The 20,956-nt window shown below is 48.4% G+C and overlaps 1 protein-coding gene across 1 annotated transcript in view; it reads left to right on the top strand.

Annotated features, from left to right (window-relative positions):
- The window catches only part of Ap3s2 (adaptor-related protein complex 3, sigma 2 subunit), a 45,316-nt gene extending 30,385 nt beyond the window's left edge, over positions 1-14,931 (top strand). The window contains exons 5-6 of the mRNA NM_009682.3: positions 7,683-7,790; positions 9,644-14,931. Of these exons, the coding sequence (NP_033812.3) occupies positions 7,683-7,790; positions 9,644-9,772 (237 nt within the window). The 3' untranslated portion in view covers positions 9,773-14,931. The remainder of the gene's footprint in view (positions 1-7,682; positions 7,791-9,643) is intronic.
- Positions 14,932-20,956: the final 6,025 nt, after the last annotated feature.

Below are 20,956 nucleotides of genomic sequence, written 5' to 3'. Positions count from 1 at the left end.
CAGACCCTAGCTCTCATTTGGGAAAGTGCTTTCTTTCTACTGGGAGATGGCAGCAGGTGGACAGCCCTGTTCCTTTTGTGCTGAGGATCAGACCCAGGTCCTTCAGCATGCTGAGCATATGTTGGTCTACAGAGTGAGTTCCAGGACAGCCAGGGCTATGCAGAGAAACCCTGTCTCAAAAACAAAACAAAACAAAAAAACACAAAAAACAAAAAAAGATAAAGAAAAACTGAGGATATACAGATATTTGAGTGGGAGTTAGAATGAGAGCAGAGCAGCGGCATAGCAAAACAGGGCAGAGGATTTGTAGAGCGCCTGGCAAGTTAGCTGAAAATCACTCTTACTTTTGGCAATTGTGAGATAGAGGTTTCAAGAGAAAAAAATTTAAGTTGTGTAGAACTATAAATACCAGTTTTCACTCATTAAAGTGTGGCCATAGATTTATGTCCATCAAACTCAGGAAACCCCAGCTGCTCCCTGCTGCTGTACAAACTCTTAAGATTTCAGATGCATCTCTCACCTACATTCTCATATCAGATTGCTCTCTTGGAACCTTGGGGCTGTCTTAAACCTTATGTTCAGGTAAACTCTTCCCCTCTTGTGAGTATTTCCGGGTCAGAGGGCCATTGGATTGGCCAAGAGCTTAGAAACCAAGTGACACTTCTTACTTAAACCCCAATAAGCACTTGTGAGGATATTTGACAATATCATAGTGGTAAATGCTCACTGGGCCGAGAGAAGGCCCAGTTTAGTGATGATTTGTGCTCAGAGTGCACGCTTTTTGCTTTCCTCTAGTCTCATCTTTTCTTGCTTGCTTTTTATTTTTGCAATTATAATTTCTCCCTTCCCTTTCTTCTCTTTAAACCCTTCCATTTACCCTTCCCCCACTCTACTTCAAATTCCTGGCCTCTTCTTTCAATAGTTGTTATTGTGTGCATGTACGTATCTGTATGTACATATGTTATTGTGTGCATGTACGTATCTGTATGTACATATACCCAAATATAACTGCTCAGTCTGTGCAGCGTGACTCGTGTTCTCTCGTGTTCTCACTACTGATCATTTGGCACTGGACAAGCAACGGGTGTGCCCTTTGCCGGGGAAAACCACTGTTCCTCCGTTGTCTATACTTCTTTGTGAAAGGTGGGGGTCTTGTGGGGTTTTTTCCCATTCAGTTTGTCAGTCCATTGGTCTCATCCTTGTTCAGCTCACATTTGGGCAGTCATGTTGGTGAGACTTTATGGGTGTGGCTTCTGACATTACTAAGGGACACAGTATCACACCAAACTCTCCATGGTCCCATCATTTTGAGTGACATCTACATGACTCAGGTGCAGGCTTCTCCTCCCAGCCTCCTTTCATTGGGGCGGTGCTTTGACTCCCAGTGTTCTCTCAGGTATTTACCTAGACTGCTGCTGCCAACTTCCAGGGCAGCCCATCAGCCCCCGCCTGGCCTCTCACAGAGGCCTTCTTTGTGCTCTGCCCATATCTTCAGTTCTGCAGGTGCCTGGGTCAGTTTCGTTTCTCGGCTGCGTGCTTCCCACACCTGTGTTTGGCCGCCTCCAGCGTCTTAGCTCGCTCTTATCCACTCAGATAAGTTTTACTACCTCTGATTTAGAATTCCTGACTGGCATGCAAGGTTACCGTGGGCTACTGTTCCTTCATCCTCCGAGTCCTTCCGTCCGTGGAGCCGTGCACTTAGCAAAGGGTGCTTGTGGTGTTCTTGTGAATATTATAGTGATGGAATTTAATCACACATACACAGCAAGCCAAGAATGAGAAGAAAGAGTAAAAATTAAACGGTAGAAAGATGTAGTGGCATATGCCTTTAATCCTAGCATGCTAGGCAGCAGAGGCAGATGGATTTCTGTGAGTTCAGGACTAGTCTGGTCTGCATAGAGAGTTCAAGGACAGCTGGGTCTACACAAAGAGACCCTACTTCAAATAAAATAAAATAAAATAAAATAAAATAAAGGCATTTGGAAGGATTCTCTACTTACTGTCACATCACAGGTGCTGGGGTTTTCCTTTTGTGGGGGATGCAGGGAGTTCCTTTTTAGATAACTTCATACATATGTGAAATGTACTTTGATCATATTCACCTTTCATTGTCCTCCTTTATCCCCCACTCCTGGTGAACACCACATTCTTCCCAACCCCCCCCCCCCCCCAAATAGTGCAGGAGAGATTCTTGGCTTTTGAAGCAGGGTCTCACTCTGACCCAGGCTGGTCTAGAACTCATGATCTTCCTGACTCCTCCTCTGGGCACGAGGATTGTGGGCACCAGCCTGGCAGGTTTTCTTCTAGAGCAATGGAGTGATAAGGGTGCCTTCTGGGTGAGTTGTGTGAGCTAATGGCGTAGAACTAATAGTCCAGGAGAGATGGTGGCTGTAACTGGTGGCTCCTGGAGTTTGTTTGTAGCAAATGAGAGTAGGTTTGGACTTGAGAGAAAATCATATTAAAAAGCCTAACAAGTGTATCGGGAGTGTTACCGTGCTGTCTGTGGACCGTTGAAGGCGATGTGGCCTCTTGGCCTCCCCCCAGCTCCCTCCCTTTTCTTCCTGGCCCTTCTTGTTTTCATTATTGAGACATGGAACCCAGAAGCTGATCCCACTCACAATTCCTCAAGAAAAACTCAGGAGTGATCATCCAGGCATAAAATCTATGAGTGTGTCCAGGAGGGTGCGACTGGTCTCTGCTAGCATTAAGTATTAGGTTTGGTGTGGGTTTAGAGACTGGCTTCAAACTCCCTGTATAGCTGAGGATGACCTTGGACTTCGGGTCCTCCTGCTTCTACCTCCCAGATGCTGGGTCATAAGCATGCACCAGCACACCTGCCTTATGCAGTACTGGGCCTGGGTCCCAGGGCCTCAGCGTGCCGGGCAAGCACTCACTGCCCAGCCCTCCCTCCACCCCTAATTGTTTCATTCAGTTTTCTCTTACTGCTTGCCTTTTGCTTTTTATGTTTTAGTGATGTCCCTTGATTTGTATTTTCTATTTTTACCTTCAATCCTGTAGTTTCTTTTTCCTTCTACTTTGTCCCCGAGTCCCGCTGTGACATACTTTCTCGTCTTCTAGTCTCCCTCTGTTGTAAGCTCTAGACTTCCTACTTGGAGTTCTTGCTTCATAGACACAACTGTTTCTCCTCCCTCGACTTCTTGAATAGCTGAGATTTTAAGTATGTATCACCATGCTCCCAAAAATACATTTTTAAATTGTAATTTGCTTTGTCTGCAGTGCTGGAATCAGATCAGGGTCTGTGCGTGCTCCTGCTGTCCTGCTGAGCTGTCTTCTGCCCTATCTTTTCTTGGCTGACACTTTGTGCTGTCACTGTGCTCCCAGCATCAGTGTTCTGGTCGGAGATCTTAGTCTAACGTTTGATTTTCCGGTTTCCTAATTTTCTTTGTTGTTTCATTATTTCGCTGCTGTGTAGACTTCTCTTTATAAACATCTTTAAATGGGTTTGCTTTTTAGGTGCCAGCTATTTTTAGGAGTTTTGTTGGGGGAGGGTATTCTAAGCTGGGCTTTGTTATTCCTGTGTTAGAGAGTTGTAGGTGAAGTCGGTTAACCTTATTTCTAGGCAGCTAACAAAGCTAAGCACCCATGAGAAGGAAGGCTTCCCCAGTGTGAAGGCATTTTCTGCTGCCACAGGGACCACTTCTGTGAGGCACGGACAGCAGGCTTCTTGTGTATTGTTTTAATGTGGTCCCAACTCTAGGCCTTCCATCAACAAAGACTTCCTTTGGTGTGTGCTTTGCCTTCAGGGAGTGTGTTTTACAGGCCTTCTGAGGTCACTAGCTCGCATTTTCTCTGTCACATCTTTTCCTTGTGTGAAGCAAAGGGAGCTTTGCCTGAGCTCCTTGCTCTGATCTCTTTGCCATCGTTTGGGGGTCTGGGATTTGTGTTTCCTTCTGGTCTTGTTGAAAATGGGTTTGCAGTTTCATTTCTCCCTGTTATATTTAGAACACACTTGAATGGCTTTTGGGAATTCTGTCTTTTTGTTCAAAATAGAAGTTCTCGCCAGGTAGTGATAGTGCGTAGTGGTGGTGCACACCTTTGGTCCTAGGACTCAGGAGGCAGAGGCAGATGAATCTCTGAGTTCGAGGCCAGCCTGGTCTACAGAGTTTCAGGACAGCCAGGGCTACACAGAGAAACCCTGTCTCAAAAATAAAACAAAAGTTCTTAATATTTTTTCCTATCTTCTGATTCCCACAACATTACAAATTTGGCCTTTAGCTATATTTTGTTCATAAAGCCTCTGCACTTTCCTCTGTCCTGAATCCCAAGGAGGAAGCCCATGGAGGAAGATGTGGGTTACTCTCCAATGTACATTGTTTGGGATCCTGAGGTGATACACTTAAGAGTTCCCACTGGAGCTGCCACAACAGCCTCACGTACCGTGTGTACCTGAGTCATGTGGTACATGCGGTGACAGATACAGGGGTCAGCTCTGCCCTGGTTCTGGAACCCATGGCTCCTGGAGCTGCAGACTCCATTGCATTTTCTCAGCTAAGAAATGAAGGAGCCATCCTACTGTGACTGCTGCTGCTGCTATGGTGAAACATCCTGGCAGAGAGCAGGTGGGGAGGCAAGGCTTACTTGGTTTACATTCCAGTTCTTCACCTACACAGACAGCAGGGAAGGGAGTCCACCACACTGCCTGCTTGCTCTCATGCCTTCCTCCTGTCCAGTATAGCCCAGGACCGCTGCTGCCATGGGTAACGGGCTGGGTCATCCTATCTCAGTTAACAAAGCAGTCATACCCATAGACCAGTGCTTCTCGACCCCTTCAGGGGTTGGGCAACACTTTCACAGGGTTGTGTATCAGATGTCCTATTATCAAATATTTATATTATAATTCATAACAGTAGCAAAATTACAGTTAGGAAGTAGCAACAAAAGTAATGTTATAGTTGGGGTCTCTGCGTTAGGAAGTTTGAGAACGACTGCCATCCACTAACTCAATAAAGACAGTTACTGGATTCAGGCTCTCTTCCCAGGTGATTCTGAGCTGTGGTAAGTTGACATTCAAAACTAACCATTACGGCGACTAAACTCAAATAAGTATTGTAAAATTACACCAAGTCCTATGAAGCACTTGACACATGGTTGATGCTCAGCGAAAGCACTGCTTTGCACCAATGAAGAAGAGGTGGGTTAAGCAGAAAACAGTGGAGCACTGAGAGTGCTTGACTGCAGATAGGGCTCTGCCTGTGTTTAGGGGTCAGGGTTTGCCAGCCTTACCGCTGATAACTTTGCAGGGCAGTAGCATAGAGTTCATTACATTAGTGTGCAGCCATTACCACTGTCCATCTGCGGAGCTCTTTGTCCACCTCTGCACACGCTGCAGCGTACCTGCCTTCCCCCAGCCCCCATTCTGTTCTCTGTTTCTATGGATGACAGCTTTAGGTACCACATAAATGCATTTCTATAGTATGTCCTTTTTGGTTTGGTTTAGTTTGGTTTACTTTTGCTTCTTTTTTTTTTTAAAGAATTATTTATTTTATGTATGTCCATTACAGATGGTTGTGAGCTACCATGTGGTTGCTGGGAATTGAACACAAGACCTCTGAAAGAGCAGTCAGTGCTCTTAACCACTGAGCCATCTCTCCAGCCTTTTTTTTTTTTTTTTTTTTTTTTTTACTACTTGAAGCAAGGTTTCTCTATAGATCAGGCTGTCCTGGAACTTATTCTGTAGACCAGGCTGTCCTCAAACTCTGAGATCCATCTGCCAGTGCCTCCTGAGTGCTGGGATGAAAGTTGTGCACCACCACACCCATTTTGTAGTATATCTTTTTGTGTTTAATTTAGTTTACTTACAACAGTGTCCTCAGGGTTTATCTGTATTGCACAGGTGTGTGCATGTATAAAACTTCCTCCCTTTTAAAGACAGAATAGTAGTCTATTTTATGGACACATCATATTTTATTAATCCATTCATCTGAGAGTGGACACTTGGACTGCTCTACTTTTTGTCTATTGTGACTATTGCTGATATGCACATGGGTGTTTAAATATCTTATGTGCACGTGGGTGTATAAATGTCTCTTTGAGTCTCTGCTTTCAGTCTTTTCAGTGTGTACCCAGACACTGAATTGTTGAGTCATACAGTAGTTCTGTTTTTGCTTTCTGAGGAACTCCCACAGTTAATACATCCAGAGGACTATTTGATAGGGAAGTGTACGCAATGGAGTTCCCCCAAGGAATAATATGAAAACCAGTCTTGCATAACATTTTTTAAGTTGCCTAAATATGAAACTTTTACTATTAAGTTTTATTTACATATAGATATAAATTCATGTATACTATGGGTGATGTACGTTGTATAGAATTTAGGAATGAGAGGAGAGAGCAGAGAAGTGGTTATAAGTCATAATAATGGCTGCGCAGAAGGATTACTTCATTATGGACTCTTTCCCCAAGGTCAAAGGACAAATCCCAGTTCCACGTGTTAGTGCTTCCTTTCAGCTTACTGTGCTGTGGGCAGAATCTAAGAACACAGTCAAATGCATGAAAACAGGCACACACATCTTTTCTTCAACTTTCTTGGCTCCAAAGAACAAGTTGACACTTGACTTGAGACTGGAGGTCAGTGGTCTAAACTTGGGACACATGCATGCGCGCATGTATACACACACACAAACACAAACAGGATATCCTGCTTTAACCCAAGCTACCCTCTCAGCCTTGTCTTTAGTCTCCCTCTTACGTGAAGCTCTGTCTTAGCTAAGCCCAAGAGCTTTGCAAACCCACCAGTCTTGCAGCTGAATTGCTTTCCCAGGGCCTTTCTGGCCTCCTGTGCACTGGCCCAAAAGTTCTGTACTCACTTGATGACAGAAGGTTTAACAGAAAGTAATTACAAGTCTCGTTGCTACAATTTATTTGAAATATAAAGTGCCAGGTTGGACCTGCAAGAGTTGGCAACATCTAGTTGAGAGCAGAGGGCCATCCTGAGCAGTTTAGCAAGAACACCGCTCGGCTGCAGGATGCTGGTTAGGTGGTTGAGCTCCTGCCTACCATGCACAATGCCCTTTGTTGAATTCCCATGACTATAAACCAGTTATGATGGCACCCAGGGCTCTCCATGGCAGCCTTTCTGTCTCCCTGTGTAGTGGTTGCATTGCCTCTGCTCCATCCCGGTAGTGCATCGAGATTTGGTTTTGCTTAGAGAACTGCTGGCTGGCTGGAAACTGTGAGCTGCACACTAAGGAGAGCATTTAGACCATTTCAGCTGCTTAGATCTACTTAATGCCAGCCAGTGTGATGACAGTCTAATGGATGACAGAAAAGCGTCTCTACTTATGTGGGGCCCAGCGTGTAGCAGGCACTAGCAAAGCGTTGTTTAGTTCTCCATCTAGGTATCTCACCCGGCCATTTATTCCCGAGTTTTGGAAGGAAGCTGAAGTGCTGAGAAAATAATTTGCCAAAGACCACCTAGCTAACAAACAGCAGGGCTAGAATCTAAGCATGACCTGTCTGAGTTGGAAGCCTCAGCCACCACCTCATTGTCTTGAGCGAACCAAACCCTACTGCCATTGCTGATAGAAGACCATGAAGTCTTGTGGTCTCCCGTGAGGGGCTGGCTGTGTCATGAATCAGAATGTGGCCTGTCTGACCCCTCTGCTGCTGCCCCCGGGGCAAACTACTGTGCTGTGCTCTGAGTCTTGATGCCTCTCTTCTAGGTGCACTACATCCTGCAGGAGGTGGTGATGGGTGGAATGGTGTTGGAGACAAACATGAATGAAATTGTGGCTCAAATCGAAGCTCAAAACCGACTGGAGAAGTCGGAGGTGAGGAAGCAGCTGCACTGTGTCCTGACTGGGTACAGGGAGGAACATGTACCTGTGTAGAGCATGCATAGCTTGGGTGGGCTGTGTCTGCTGGGTGGGCTTGGGTGAGCTTGGGTGGGCTTGGGTGGGCTGTGCATGCTTGAGTGGGCTATGTCTGCTGGGTGGGCTTGGGTGGGCTGCGTGGGTCTGTGTTTGCTGTGAGGGCTTCTGTTTCTTGGAGTCCTTAGGAGGTGGTTCCCTCCTGTCTTCCTTGGTTTGACTACACTAACATGAAGGCCAGTGTAAACATTAAACTGGTAGGGCGACTTGAGATCTCTGGCTTAAAGGAAAGGCAGATGGCAGGACGGACAGCCAGCCTCTGGAATATGATTATGACTCACATTTGCGGTCCGTATGTGAGCAGCCATAGCTTGTGGTTAGCTCGTAGCCTCTGGAAGGTCAAGATTCTTTACTTTCAGTGAAGCTTCTTCAAAACTACAGTAATGCTGATTTGGAAATACCATACCTGGGCAGGTGGTGATGGCACACACTTTAAGTCCCACCACTGAGGAGACTTAAGCAGGTGATCTTTGAGTTCGAGGCCAGCCTGGTCTACATAGTGAGTTTAGTACAGTCAGGACTACATAGAGAAACCCTGTCTCAAAAAGCAAACAGAAAAGCGTTCCTTGACAAGCAGTGGTGGCAGATGTCTTTAATCCCAGAACTCGGGAGGCTGAGGAAGGCAGATCTCTGTGAGTTTGAGGCTAGCCTGATCTACTGAGTAAGTTCCAGGATAGCTAGGGCTAAACAGAGAAACCCTGTCTCCAAAAACCAAAAAAAGAGAAAAAAGGAAAATAAAACACCATGCCTCCTTATCCTCATGTGGCTCTGAGCTTGATGGAGGAGCTCATGGTGAAGCCAGGCCAATCCCACCCTGGTCTTCACCCACCTCAGCCCCACAGTGAGCAGGGTTAGAGGGGTACCCCTCACAGCTGCAGAAATAGTGGGATGGTGACATCTCTGAGTGACATGTCTGAGTGGGTTTCTTTGCTTTGTGAATGGAACCTGTCTTACAAAACCAGGAGTCCTTCTTATGAGACTGCTCATCTCATCAGAGTTTTTCTGACCACAGCTCTGCCTGCCAGGGTTTTCTGAGAAGTGCAGGCTGGGAGGCTTCCAGACACAGTGAGTGAGTCAGGCAAGGGGTCTGGAACCAGCCGAGGCAGACATGCAGGGGAAGGGCAGAGCTAGAGGGAGTGTCCTGAGAGCTGTGGGTTAGAACAGTAAGTGACTCTCAGGCCTGTGTCACCCCCTCTACTCCCTGCTGAGCCTGGAGGGCCTGGAGGCTGATTTTCCAGGGTTACTGCTTCCCAGCCTGTAGCCACGTGACATCCAAAGCCCATCCTTTTCAGCTCGCACTAGCTGGCAGGCTGTTGTCTGAAAGCTGACATTCTTTCTCCTTCAAAGGAATTTCTCTGGCTTTGCACTTTTCTGTAAGGTAGACTCTTAAGGAAAGGGTTTCATTTTGTTTTGCTTTGTAAATCTAGTACCCTCAAGTCATAGGACTTAGATAAATCATCTCAGAGTTCCCTACCAAGTATTTATTGAGCAACTCCCATGGGCCAAGCGTGGTGTTACTTGCCATAACTATAAAAGTGCATGAAGCACAGGGCACAGCACACCTTTGCAGACCCTGTAGTGGGACGGCAGCAAAGGCTGCAAGGCTGCACATAGCTAAATAGGGCTTTGTTGACACCCATGAGGAATGAAGACTTTTGTATGTGCCATCTGGAATGCTTTAGATCTCTGTCATCTGCTTTAGGATTTAAGCAGACGACACTGGAAATCGACTAACACTCTCCTCTCGTTTCCAGGGCGGCCTCTCTGCAGCTCCAGCAAGGGCCGTGTCCGCTGTGAAGAACATCAACCTCCCTGAGATCCCCAGGAACATCAACATCGGTGACCTCAACATCAAAGTCCCCAACCTGTCCCAGTTTGTGTGAAGGTGGGGGACTGGGCTGAACTGGAGTTCGCAGGATGAGCAAAGCAGTCAAGTCCAGAAGCAGAACCCCGTTGAGCCTTTAGAGTCGCACCTTGGGGCCCTGCACCTTTCCCAGAGTGGGAATGGAGTTGGGTGCACACTTCCTGGCCATCCTGCTGCTCCTGACTCACGGCTGTGATAGACATCAGGGCACTAAGCCACTGCTCCTTCGCCTCCCCCACACAGCTGCCCTCAGGGCCAGGGACTGTGAACGCGCCACCTGCTTCCCAGGGCCCCACCACTGGGACTGAACACATCTGACTTCCTCTCTAGCACCAAGGGCTTCTGAGATCCTGTATCACTTACTGGGGGAAAGACCAGGGGGAAAGACTAGCCTTTGAGCTGTCAGGCATGGTAAGTGGCAGGTGAGGGCAGGGTGTACACCACCTCTGCTAGGGCCTCTATACCCTCTGAATGGTCAAGCATTGTGGTCCGCAGTTGCTGCAGAGCAGTTTCCTAGTATATACCTAGTCTTGTTGTCAGAGGCATCTGTGCGCTGGATGGTTTAAGTCACACTCTGTGTGCGTGCCACTACCACCCCCCCCCCCCACACACACACACACAGAGTTGGTGCGACCCCCAGAACCCTCTCGCAGAGGAGACCAATGTCTGTAGACTGTGGCGACTGGATCCCTCCTAGGTTATGACTTTTCCCAAGTTTAAAATACACTGTTCTCTTGGAAGCAGAAGGTTCAGTGCTGTGCTGTGAATGAAGAAGTCCCCACATACACACACTTGCTCAGAATCCACTAACCAGTCTCAGATTCTAGAGCTGGGAGCCTGGGCTGGGTGCTATATGGGCTGAGCCTGCAGCATGCTAGCTGTAGTGCTGTGTGCTTCCCAGCTTGAGTCCTGCAGTGAACACACTGGGCTCCCTTGGTTGACATTCTACAGCTCTGGAACCCTGCAAAGTTGCATGTGCTGGTGTGGAGGCTGATGCACCGCCATGGGGAACCGCCCCACGCAGGCCCCTCTCCCTCCCTCCCGATAGGATAGTGTATTTCCATGGCTTGTGATGCTGATGTCCTAGGAGACCGTGTGTCTTACCCAGTGTGTCTCAGTCCCCAGCAGGGCTTCCTGCACTCTGCCGGTGCTGATGCAGCATCCTGTCCTCACCTTTCAGTCCTCTGTCAGAGCTGCAGTGATGGTGGGCACTTGGCTAGAGGACAGACCTGAGATCAATCCTACTGCATTCTCTGGAAGCATCTCATTGCTATTTTATGTTATTTTATTGCCATTTGTGTACATTCATCTCCTTTTACAGTGGCTGGAATCAAGCATTTGCTCTAGGGGGACATGAAGAGTCCTTTAATAGTCCTTACTAGAGACATTTTTTTAAGCTTTATTTTATTTCTGGGGTGTGTCTGTCTGTCTGTCTGTCTGATGGTATGCTCTGAGGCCAGAGGAGAGTATACATGCCCTCTGAGGCTAGAGAAGGGTATGGAATTCCTTGGACCTCAAATTAACAGGAGGTTGAGAAGCCCCCTAAAATTGTGGTGCTGGGAAGCAGACTCAGGTCCTCTGCAAGAGCAGCAGTGCTCTGAACTGGAGCCACCTCTCTGGCCCCACCCATGGACATTTTACTGCCTGGTTAAGCAGACTTTTGTCACCCAGGGCTAAGGTTGGAAACGTGCCTGCCTGGCTCCAAAGCTCTTTTTTTTTCTCCTTACTATTCAAGATAGTCTCTCCCAGTTTTACAACCCTCTCTTTTATAGATGACAGACAGGGAAACTGAGACTTCAGGGGATTGAGCAATCTCACAAACTAATAAAGACAGGCTTAGTTCTCTAAGGTAGGCAGAGGAGAGTGGAGGATCCTGTGTCCCTTCAGTTAATTGCCTGAGATGGAGCCGCCCAGAGTGCTGTCAGGCTGAGGGTCAAAAGGGCCACAGTGCTGCTCTAAAGTATGCTTGCTGTTGGCCTAAGGCACCATTGAGTTGGAAGCACTTGGCTTCCCAGGTAGTTTAGATTTCAGGTGTTTGCTTGCTAGAAACTACTTGGTTCCCCAAAACTGTGTCCTGGTACTGTAGACTGCAAAAGCAAGCATCACACAACGGCTTGCACCATGTCCCCTGACAGTCTGCTGGTTCAGGCTTGGAAAACTCAATTCCTCTAGTCAAGCCAGAGGGATTAATTCATTGCTAATGACTTGCATCTACTTTGTCTGCTATTAAGAAAGCCATTGTCTGAGATTCTCATTCTCTCTCTCTCTCTCTCTCTCTCTCTCTCTCTCCCCCCTCCCTCCTTCCTTCCCTCCTTTCCTTCCTCTTTCCCTCTCCCCCCTTTGTGCTTTGAGACAAGATCTCACTTTGTAACCTAAATTCTCAATCCTCCTGCATCACCTCCAAAATGCTGAGATTACAAGTGCCCTGTGCACTTTGCTGTGACATAGAGGAAGTCCTTGGTCCTTCTGGAGAGGGGTGTTCCTTTTGCTCTTGAGACATCAGTGACGCAACCAGAGGCCAGGGTTGTGTTTGCCTTGGGGTCCTGGACCTGGGTGGTTACACAGGGGCTTCCCTGGGTGTTCTCACTGACTCTAGTTAACAGCTGGAACCCCCCACTCCCTGTCTTCTGTGTAACTACTCTTGGGTCTAAACTAAGAGAGAGGCTGTCTTTGCTCCACTGTCTTTGACCATCCCTGACAGTGCTCTGTAGTGACAATTCTGGAACTTTGATTTTTTTTTTTTAAAAGAAAGAAATAAGAATACATTTTTGGTTTACTCCCAGGCGTGGGGTTTTGGGTCTACTTCACAGCAGCTGACCATGACTTACCTTATGCTCTAGCAGATGGTTTCTGCGATTGTGTGACGTTTGGAACTTTTTAGAGGGTATATACTGCTAGGGCCCAGATAGGTGGGATCAGTGGTTGTTGGTTGTTGGGGGTTGGGGGGGTGGTTGGTTATAGTTTTTAGTAGTTTGTGTTCAAAGAAGAAACAGAAAGAAATTTGATTCTGAGATCTCTATTTCTCTCTCTCCCACCTCTATCCTCTCTCTTCTATCTAATGATAGGGGGTGAAAATGAGGGGCTAAAGGGTAGGGAAAAGAAGGACCCACAAAAGTAGCAAAGACCAGCTATAAGCGAAAAGAAACAAGAAGGAATTAGATTCAGAGATCTCTATCTTTCTCCCCTCTCTCTGTTCTCTCCTATCTAGTGATAGAGGTAAAACTTGGGGGGGGGGGGTCGTGTAAAGGGTGGGAAAAGAACTCACAATATAGCAAGGCCCAGCTACAGTGCTTACGTGGTTGGAACATGGGCACTGACTGGCAGCCTGGCACCATGGAGGCCAGACTCTGACTGCAGTGTGGAAGATTTAAAGGACAGTCCCCACCCCTGACTTGCCAGTGTCATGCCTACTGCATACAGTGCTGGACAAATTACCTTTCCCAAGCCTGACCATGGCACCATACATGCTACACTGAGGGTAGCGAGTCTCCTAGCCCTGATGTTTCGTCCTCTGCCAGATGCAGAGCCAGCCCTCTCTCCCTCCCTCCCTCACCACTGCAGAGCCAGTTTAGCAATTCTTTCTGTGACCTCAGCTTCAGAAAAGAAATTAGGAGCAATGCCTCTGCCTAGGTCCCAGACACGATCCCTGGCCTGGCCTGGCCTGTAAAGGCTTTCCTCAGCATGGCCACATCAGCCATGGGTACCTGGAAATGAAGCTCCAGAGCAGGTCCCTGCCCTCCTTCACAGTGACCAAGAGGAGTACTGAGCCCCACCTGCTCTGCACACATCCTGGATGCCCACTCTTCCAAGTGTGCTGACCACCCAGAGTGAGCCAGCTCTTTGTGGGGGCTGCCAGGCTAGGCCCAAACCTCAAGGTCACAGTAAGCCTTGACCTTTTGGGAAGCTGTGGGGTGTTCTTCACCTGCATGTTCTGGCAGATGGGGCTGTTGAAATACCTCAATGCAAGTGATTAACCCTTTCCAGAGCTCTTTCTTATTTCAACTCTTCCTTTCCAAATAAGAACTTAATTTATGTAGTTCGGGTTTTGAGGGGTTTGTTTTGTTTAGTTATTCTGTTTTGTTTTGATTTTCAAGACAAGATATCTCTGTAGCCCTGGCTGTCCTAGAACTTGCTCCATAGACCAGGCTGGCCTTGAACTCATAGATCTGCCTGCCTCTGGGATTAAAGGCATGCAACACCAACATCTGGCTATAGGTCAGTATTTTTACATGGAGGTGGAGAAGTACCCTCAGAGACCAGACGAAGGCCTTGGATCTCTTGGAGCTGGAGTTGAATGGGGGTACTCTGAACTGCTGAGCCGTCTCTCCAGCCCCATGCACTTTACATGTTAAGAAAACAAAAAACCAGTTTAGCAGAGGATAGCCTATTCCCAGCCACTGAGCACTGCCCTCCTGGCAGCAAGTGTTTGCAGTTTGAAGAAGAAACAAGCGTCCTTTATCTTCACTTTCAAAACTAAGGTCATAGCTTCAGTTGCCCTCAGCTCAGTACAGTCTTACTGTCCTCCAGAAATGCAGAGTCCACCCTACACATACACCTGTGAGCACTCACACCAAGAAGTCCATCCTTACAGTCCCACGGTACCTCTGCGTTCTAGGACTGTAGGACTGTGACATGGGAGTAGGGAGGCCCATGGGTGCAGGTGGAGGACAGCAAGGATTGTACCGAGAAAAGGATGAGATGATGGGCATGTTCGCTTGCTTGGGGATAAACGCCTGCTGGTGAGTGAGTGGACAGGAGAGCGTGGGTCCAGCTCTGTCACGTATGGAGTTGGAGTAAGTGACATGGCCAAGGGATGAGAGTAAAGGACAGCCTGGGCAAGGGCTGAGGAGTGTGCACATTGGAGCAACCTGACGTCCGGGGAGAGCAGAACAGGAAACACACTGGTCAGACAGGAAGGGACCCCAGAGCCACAGCTCTAATCCTGCCTGGAAGCTGTATATGAGGGTATGAGCAGAGCTGGAGAGACACTGCTCGCTCACCTCATGGACGGGTCATCTGCTCCTCCTCCTGTCCCACATCCCCAGCTTCACCATGAATCCTTTAACAAGCCCTGAACTTAACCTAAGCCATTCACGGCGTCTCTTTTCTAGGACCTGTTCCTGCTCTACAGCTTGGCCTCCTAAACTATCAGAAACTATAATAAAACTTCTAAAAACCCCTCTGTGGCCATGCATTTCACTCTTCAAAGTGGCAAGATGAGAACTTGGAAGCCATTGGCTCAAGGTGGCTTTTGTAGCTGTCAAGTTTTCTGGGACCCTAGCTTTCTCGCCTGCCCACAGCTAAGCTCACCAAGAGCCAAGGAATGCTTTTCCATTATCAAAGTCACCCCACTTCTGTGTCAATGGGGAAGTGACTAAGAAAAGTGGTCTTCCTACTTGGAGCTGCCCAGCCAAGCTCCCAGCTGGGTCAGCAAAGCCAGCCCTTTGATGGACAGTTCCAGCTTGGAATGGGCAGGCTCCCGACTAGGTTGAGGAGTACATTGGTAGGACCTTCCAAAGCTTGGCTGTCTCTGTCAGAAGGGGCCTCATCATGACATCCCAACAGTGTGACCCACAAAGACTTCCACAGGCCATGTCTGCTGCTGTTGCTGGGAAATTTGTGGCACTGGGAAGAAGGCTGTCAGGGTCTGATTCTCATCCTGACTGCAAGAAAAGCAGCAACCAGGGGCCCTCTCAGGAAGGCAGACAGAGACCCCAACCTATCCCCTGGAGAGCCCCATCCCATGTCCAGAGAAACTGCAGGGTAAACTGTGAGCAGGATGGAAGGGAGTATTTAAGTGAAGCTTCCTTGAAGATGAGGGTTTGAAGATAGGAATGACTGACTGGTGGGACCAGAGATGGGGACAGAGGAGAGAGAGCTCTGGAGTTGCAGGAACTCAGGTGCCCTGGCCTGCAGGCCCAATAAAGGTGGGGTCATGTAAACCCCCCCCCCCTTTCTTGGATAGCTAAGATGAAGAACAAAGTTTGTACTTTTCCAGCTGTGCCATGAGACTGGCCTCCTGGGAGCACTTGGGATGAATGAGGAGCCGGTCTCCCAGAGGAGCAAGCTGGAGGTTGTCTTCTGTGTGATGGAGAACAAGCTCCTGAGAGAAAAGTACAGATAAAATACTGTAAGGGAGTTCCAGGTACAGTTGTCAAACATGAGTCCCCCAATCCTTCAAACCGCACCCCAATCCCTCAGACGGAGGGAAATGCTCAAGGTCCATATGTTCCCCAATTTAGAGCATGCTTTCATCCCAGTGAGACCATCACTAGTTGGAAATGCCCTCTGTTGAAAACATAACTGAAAGGCCTATGCCCTAGACCAGCCTATTGTCACAGCGCATTCTGGTAGATGCAGCTGTGATTGCGGCCACTGCCCAGCCTCTTGAGATGACCGATCTGCATATTTCTAGAGCTGACAAGCTCCATTACCAAAGGACAGTTTCTATGGAATGTGTGTTTTCACACCGTCTGACTTACCAACCATCATCAGACCCTAAGACCCTCATCGAAGTGGAGCTACTGATACGGGGGATGATAAGGGGCCATGTGTAGTAGACCAGCCTTGCCAGTCTTCAAGGTGACAAATGGGAAACCCAAAAGTCTCTGCAATGGGCTGCATCTCAGTTTCTTGCTGTGTTGGAAAAGAGAGAAAAAAGCCCATTGGTTTCATTGGCCAATGTGTCTCCTATCCAATTGTATTGGTAAGAGAGACAAGTCTTCCCACACAGTAGGCCTGCAAAGTGAAGCCATGAGATTGCTACAGTGCCAGGCATTTCCCACAGAGATCAGCCCCGGGCAGGGCAGCCTTCAAAGTCTTCTCCAGCCGCAGCGCTGAGCACGGGACACCCTTTCACCAGACTCCAGCTGCAACAGTGGGCCTGTGACGCTGCCTGTTCCTGTTAGAGCAATGATTTCCACACCAGAGCATACTGTTGGAACAGCCAGCTTTGAAACCAGCTCTTCTGGATCTTGCATTTCAGGTGAAGGTGATGGTGTTTCCAAATAGTGGTTAGCCCCACCCCCACAGCAGTCACCTGAGGTAGCTTCCGCACTTGTGCTTGATTGGGGTCTTTGGAGACACTTTCTGCAGTGTCCCCACTTATCCTAGCTCTGTCTGTTTTTGACCCCTTGGGCCTGCCTTGCCCTGGGTCCTACAACATAGCCCAACAATAAATATACATGATGGATATTATGGGATTGACAAGAAATACTAATAGTAATATGTAGAGACAGCATTTTAAAATCATAAACAAAACAAAATATTGATGTGTTTGAGTGGCTCTGCTGCTTCCAGATGTGTGACTCAGAGCAGCATCCCTAATCTCTGAACTTGTTTCCTCATCTGTAAAATGGGAGCAGCGCAGCATCCTCACCACAGAAGACCCAAGCCAGGAATGGCACTGAAAAATCATCATTTTTGTTTTGGGAGGGTTTTTGGTTTTGGTTGTTATTTGCTTTTGATATAGGGTCTCTCTAGATAGCCCTGGGTGTTTTGGAACTCTTAAGATTCAATGCCGACTTTGCCAACACCGGATGTGAGGACCACAGACAGAGATAGCATCCCAGTGGGCACTTTTGATTGGTGATGAGCCATGCCTGGTGGCCAGGAAGTAGAGGGTGGTTGGTCCTGAGCACATGTGGTGTGGAGTCTGCCCAGTGTGAACGAACCAGGATGGCTCTCATCACATGCCGGCAGGAGACAGGATTCAGCACTCGGGAGAATGCTCAGACTTGGCTGATGGAGCCCACCAGAGTCTATGTGTGCTGACTCCGTGACTCGGGGAAGCCAAATAAGCACATGTGCATTCACAAGATGTGGGCAGGCTGACAAGAGTGTGTGCATGCTCTTCATAGCCTGGGGCACAGTGCAGTTTCTGTTGCTATGACAAATACCTTGGCCAAAAGCAACTTAGGAGAAGAAAGGATTTGTTTGACTTATAATTCCATTTCACAGACCATCACTAAGGGAGGCCACAACAGGAACATCGGAAGCCATGGAGGAACACTGCCTACTGGCTTACTCATTCAGATCTTGCTAGCTCAGGTCCAACTGCCTAGGTATGGCATCACCCACAGGGAGGCTGGGTCTTCCCTTTTCAATTGCCAGTTAAGACATTTTCCCCGCCTCCCCCACAATTAAAAAACAAAATAAAACAAAACACGCTCACTGATCTAGGCAGTGTCTTAGTTGAGGCTTCCATCTCAGATAACTCTAGGCTGTGTCAAGTTGACAGTTGAAGCTAACTAGGACACGGTGGTATCCAATCCACAAGGAGCGAGTCTCCATATCATGCTGAAAGCTACCTGATCCCAAAGGGGCCAGCCGCAGCTAACCACAGACCGTGTTTATGGAACCCAGAAAGCAGGTGCTCAGCCTGCAGACTGTGGGAGAGGCTCAATCAACTTTGTCCTAGGCAAAATTCCATTTAGTTCAACCCTGAAGACACAGGCAGGTTGAATCTCTGGGACCAGATGCCAGGGGAAGGGTGTGTCCTAGGGTAAGTCAGCCAGGCGCACAGTGGGACCTCTAGAGAGAGCAGCCAGGCACAGTGGGACTTCTAGAGAGAGCAGCCAGGTACTTCCTCTCTGTCCAGTTCATGTGTGTGCTAATGGTCTGATGGTTTTCAATTCTACACTTATAATTTGTCTTTTGCTGTAGGCTGTACTTCAGCTGGAAAAAGAAAAGACAAATAGCAGCAACTTGGCATGGTGGTGCACATCTGTCTATTCTGCCCTGTGCTCAGAAGGTTGGGGCAGGAGCATTCGCTCCATAGTTGAAGCCACCTTGGTCTCCATGAGACCCTGTCTGAAAACATGCAGCTTTACTGGTGGAAAACTAATCTGTCAAAAACATGTGGGATAGTGACTGACTGGTGGTATGAGCTGAAGAACTGTTACCTCATGGTTGTCACTGTCCTTACTGCCACTGTCCCACCACCCTGCTGCACCACTCCACACTGTTCCACAGGGCCGCAGGGTTGCAGAGATACTTACGTTCATGGGCCCCTTGAATACAGGAGGGTTCCGTTCTAGGATAGAGGTGAGAAGAGACTTCCTAGGGGAAGCATAGCTCAGTGGACCACTGAGGGCTTTAACCAGTGATCCCAGGGTATGTGTTAGCTTGAGCTACCAGCTGAGCACAGGGTCTGGAGCCAGAGGCAGGACAGAACTCATGGATCACCTCAGTCCCTCGGTGCAGCTCTAGTGGAATATCAGATCGGGCCATTTATAAAGAACAGGAATCTCGCCCAGCAGTGGTGGCACAGGCCTTTAATCCCAGCACTTGGGAGGCAGAGGCAGGCAGATTTCTGAGTTTGAGGCCAGCCCGGTCTACAGAGTGAGTTCCAGGACAGCCATGGCTACACAGAAAAACCCTGTTTTGGGGAAAAAACAAAACAAAACAAAACAAAACATAAAGAACAGGAATGTCATCAGGCTCTTCTTGGCTTTCTAGTCTACCAAGATAGGAGCAGCAGGCAGCCTCCTGCTGCCACAGACAGGAGCTGTCCTATTGCCAAGCACCAAGTCCTTGCTCTATTCCAACAATCCCCACCATGAAGGCGTATATCCCCGGAACCAAGCTCTAAACCGGTTCTCATTTAATGCAAACTAATGAACTAGTTTGGGGTTGTTAGTTTTGTTTTCTGCAGTCTGGGAAGATCTTTGTGGTGCATGATCATGACCCCATGGCAGGAGGTGGAGGTCCAGTCGGATTTCAGAACAAAGACCTCAGCAATCCGTTCCACAGTGCCCAGTGCTCGCTCACAGGTCCCTCCCCCAACATGGCCACCTTTGGAGGTAAAGCTTCCAGTTCCCCACTTTGCAGACACTTAGCACAGACTAAGATCCCCAAAGATGGAGAGCAGGCCTGAGGCAGCAAGGGAGGCTTGGAGGGAAAGGAAAGCTGAGTCTGGCTAAGTCTCACAGGGCCTTGAGCTCTCACCCGGCAACCCCCCACCCCACCCACCCCCACCCCCACCCCTGCTGGCCTCAAACCCCTGCCTCCCAAATGCTGGGATTATAGTCATGCACCACAACGTTTAATTCTGGTTTTATTTTGTTTTTATTTGTTTGTTTGAGACAGGGTTTCTCTGTGTAGCCCTGGCTGTGCTGGAACTCACTCTGTAGACCAGGCTGGTCTCGAACTCAGAAATCCACCTGCCTCTGCCTCCCAAGTGTTGGGATTAAAGGTGTGCACCACCACCGCCCGGCTTGTTTTTATTTTTATTCTTGACTTTTGAGCAGAGTGTGGATGAAGAGGGAAAGAAAAGATGCCTCAGAGCCCAACTGGGAGAGCATTTGTGGTGACCCAGGCTAGATCCGAGTGGGACAGTGGGGACAGACATGGAGCAGACTTGTAGCACACTGTAGAGCTCGAATTGGCAGGACTTGGAAAGTGTCATGGTGTAGATCGAGGTCAAGGGAAGAGCAGGCAAGACCTTGGTGACCTGCAAGTAACAGGGGCCTGCTCACAGGCAGACAGTACCCAAGCAGGACCGAGTGTCCACCCCAAGGTTGCGAAGAGAGAAAGCCGAGGCTGTGAGAGTTGTGGGGGGGGGGGGGGTTGCGGCTGGGAGTTCTGGAAGCCTGGCAAGGGCACAGGGAAAGCAGTGCCCAGGAAGAACCTGGCCTATGGCAGACTGCTGCTTACACAGCCTGCTCACACAAGCTCAGGTTAGAAGACTCTGTGGCCATAGAATGGGAGTCCCTAGTTACCAGGGAAACTAAATTTTCCTTCTTGGTTTCTTAGTCTTGTGATAAAAGAATTTAAATACAGACCAGCAAGGAAGCTTGAGGACAATTTTATTGGAGTTTGGAAGAAAATTATAGAGCTGCCTGGAGGAGGAAGCCGAAGGAAAAGAAGAGTGAAGGGGGAGGGGGGTTTGCAACGGCGATGTGCAAACAATCACGTGGGTGGGAAAAGTGTGGGGGTGGGGCTTTGTGAAAAGGTAAAAAGAGCCCAGAGTGGCAGAGAAAGCATGGTCCAGTTCCTGGCCAGTATGTAAGAGAGAGAGGGTGTGGGATGGAAGAGAACTTGCTCTTTTCTGTGTTAGGACTCCGTGGAAAGGATACAGAAAGGAAGTCCTGCCAGCCACCATCCCCAGGGAGGGATATGAGGTCCCTACCCAGGGCTGGAGGTAAAACTCCTTTCTTTGTTAGAAGAAAGAATCAGGAAGTAGTAGTTCTCCTTTGTTGAG

The sequence above is a fragment of the Mus musculus genome, chromosome 7 (genome assembly GCF_000001635.26).
Source record: "Mus musculus strain C57BL/6J chromosome 7, GRCm38.p6 C57BL/6J".
NCBI lineage: Eukaryota > Metazoa > Chordata > Mammalia > Rodentia > Muridae > Mus > Mus musculus.
This window is presented reverse-complemented; position numbering and strand designations above follow the sequence as displayed.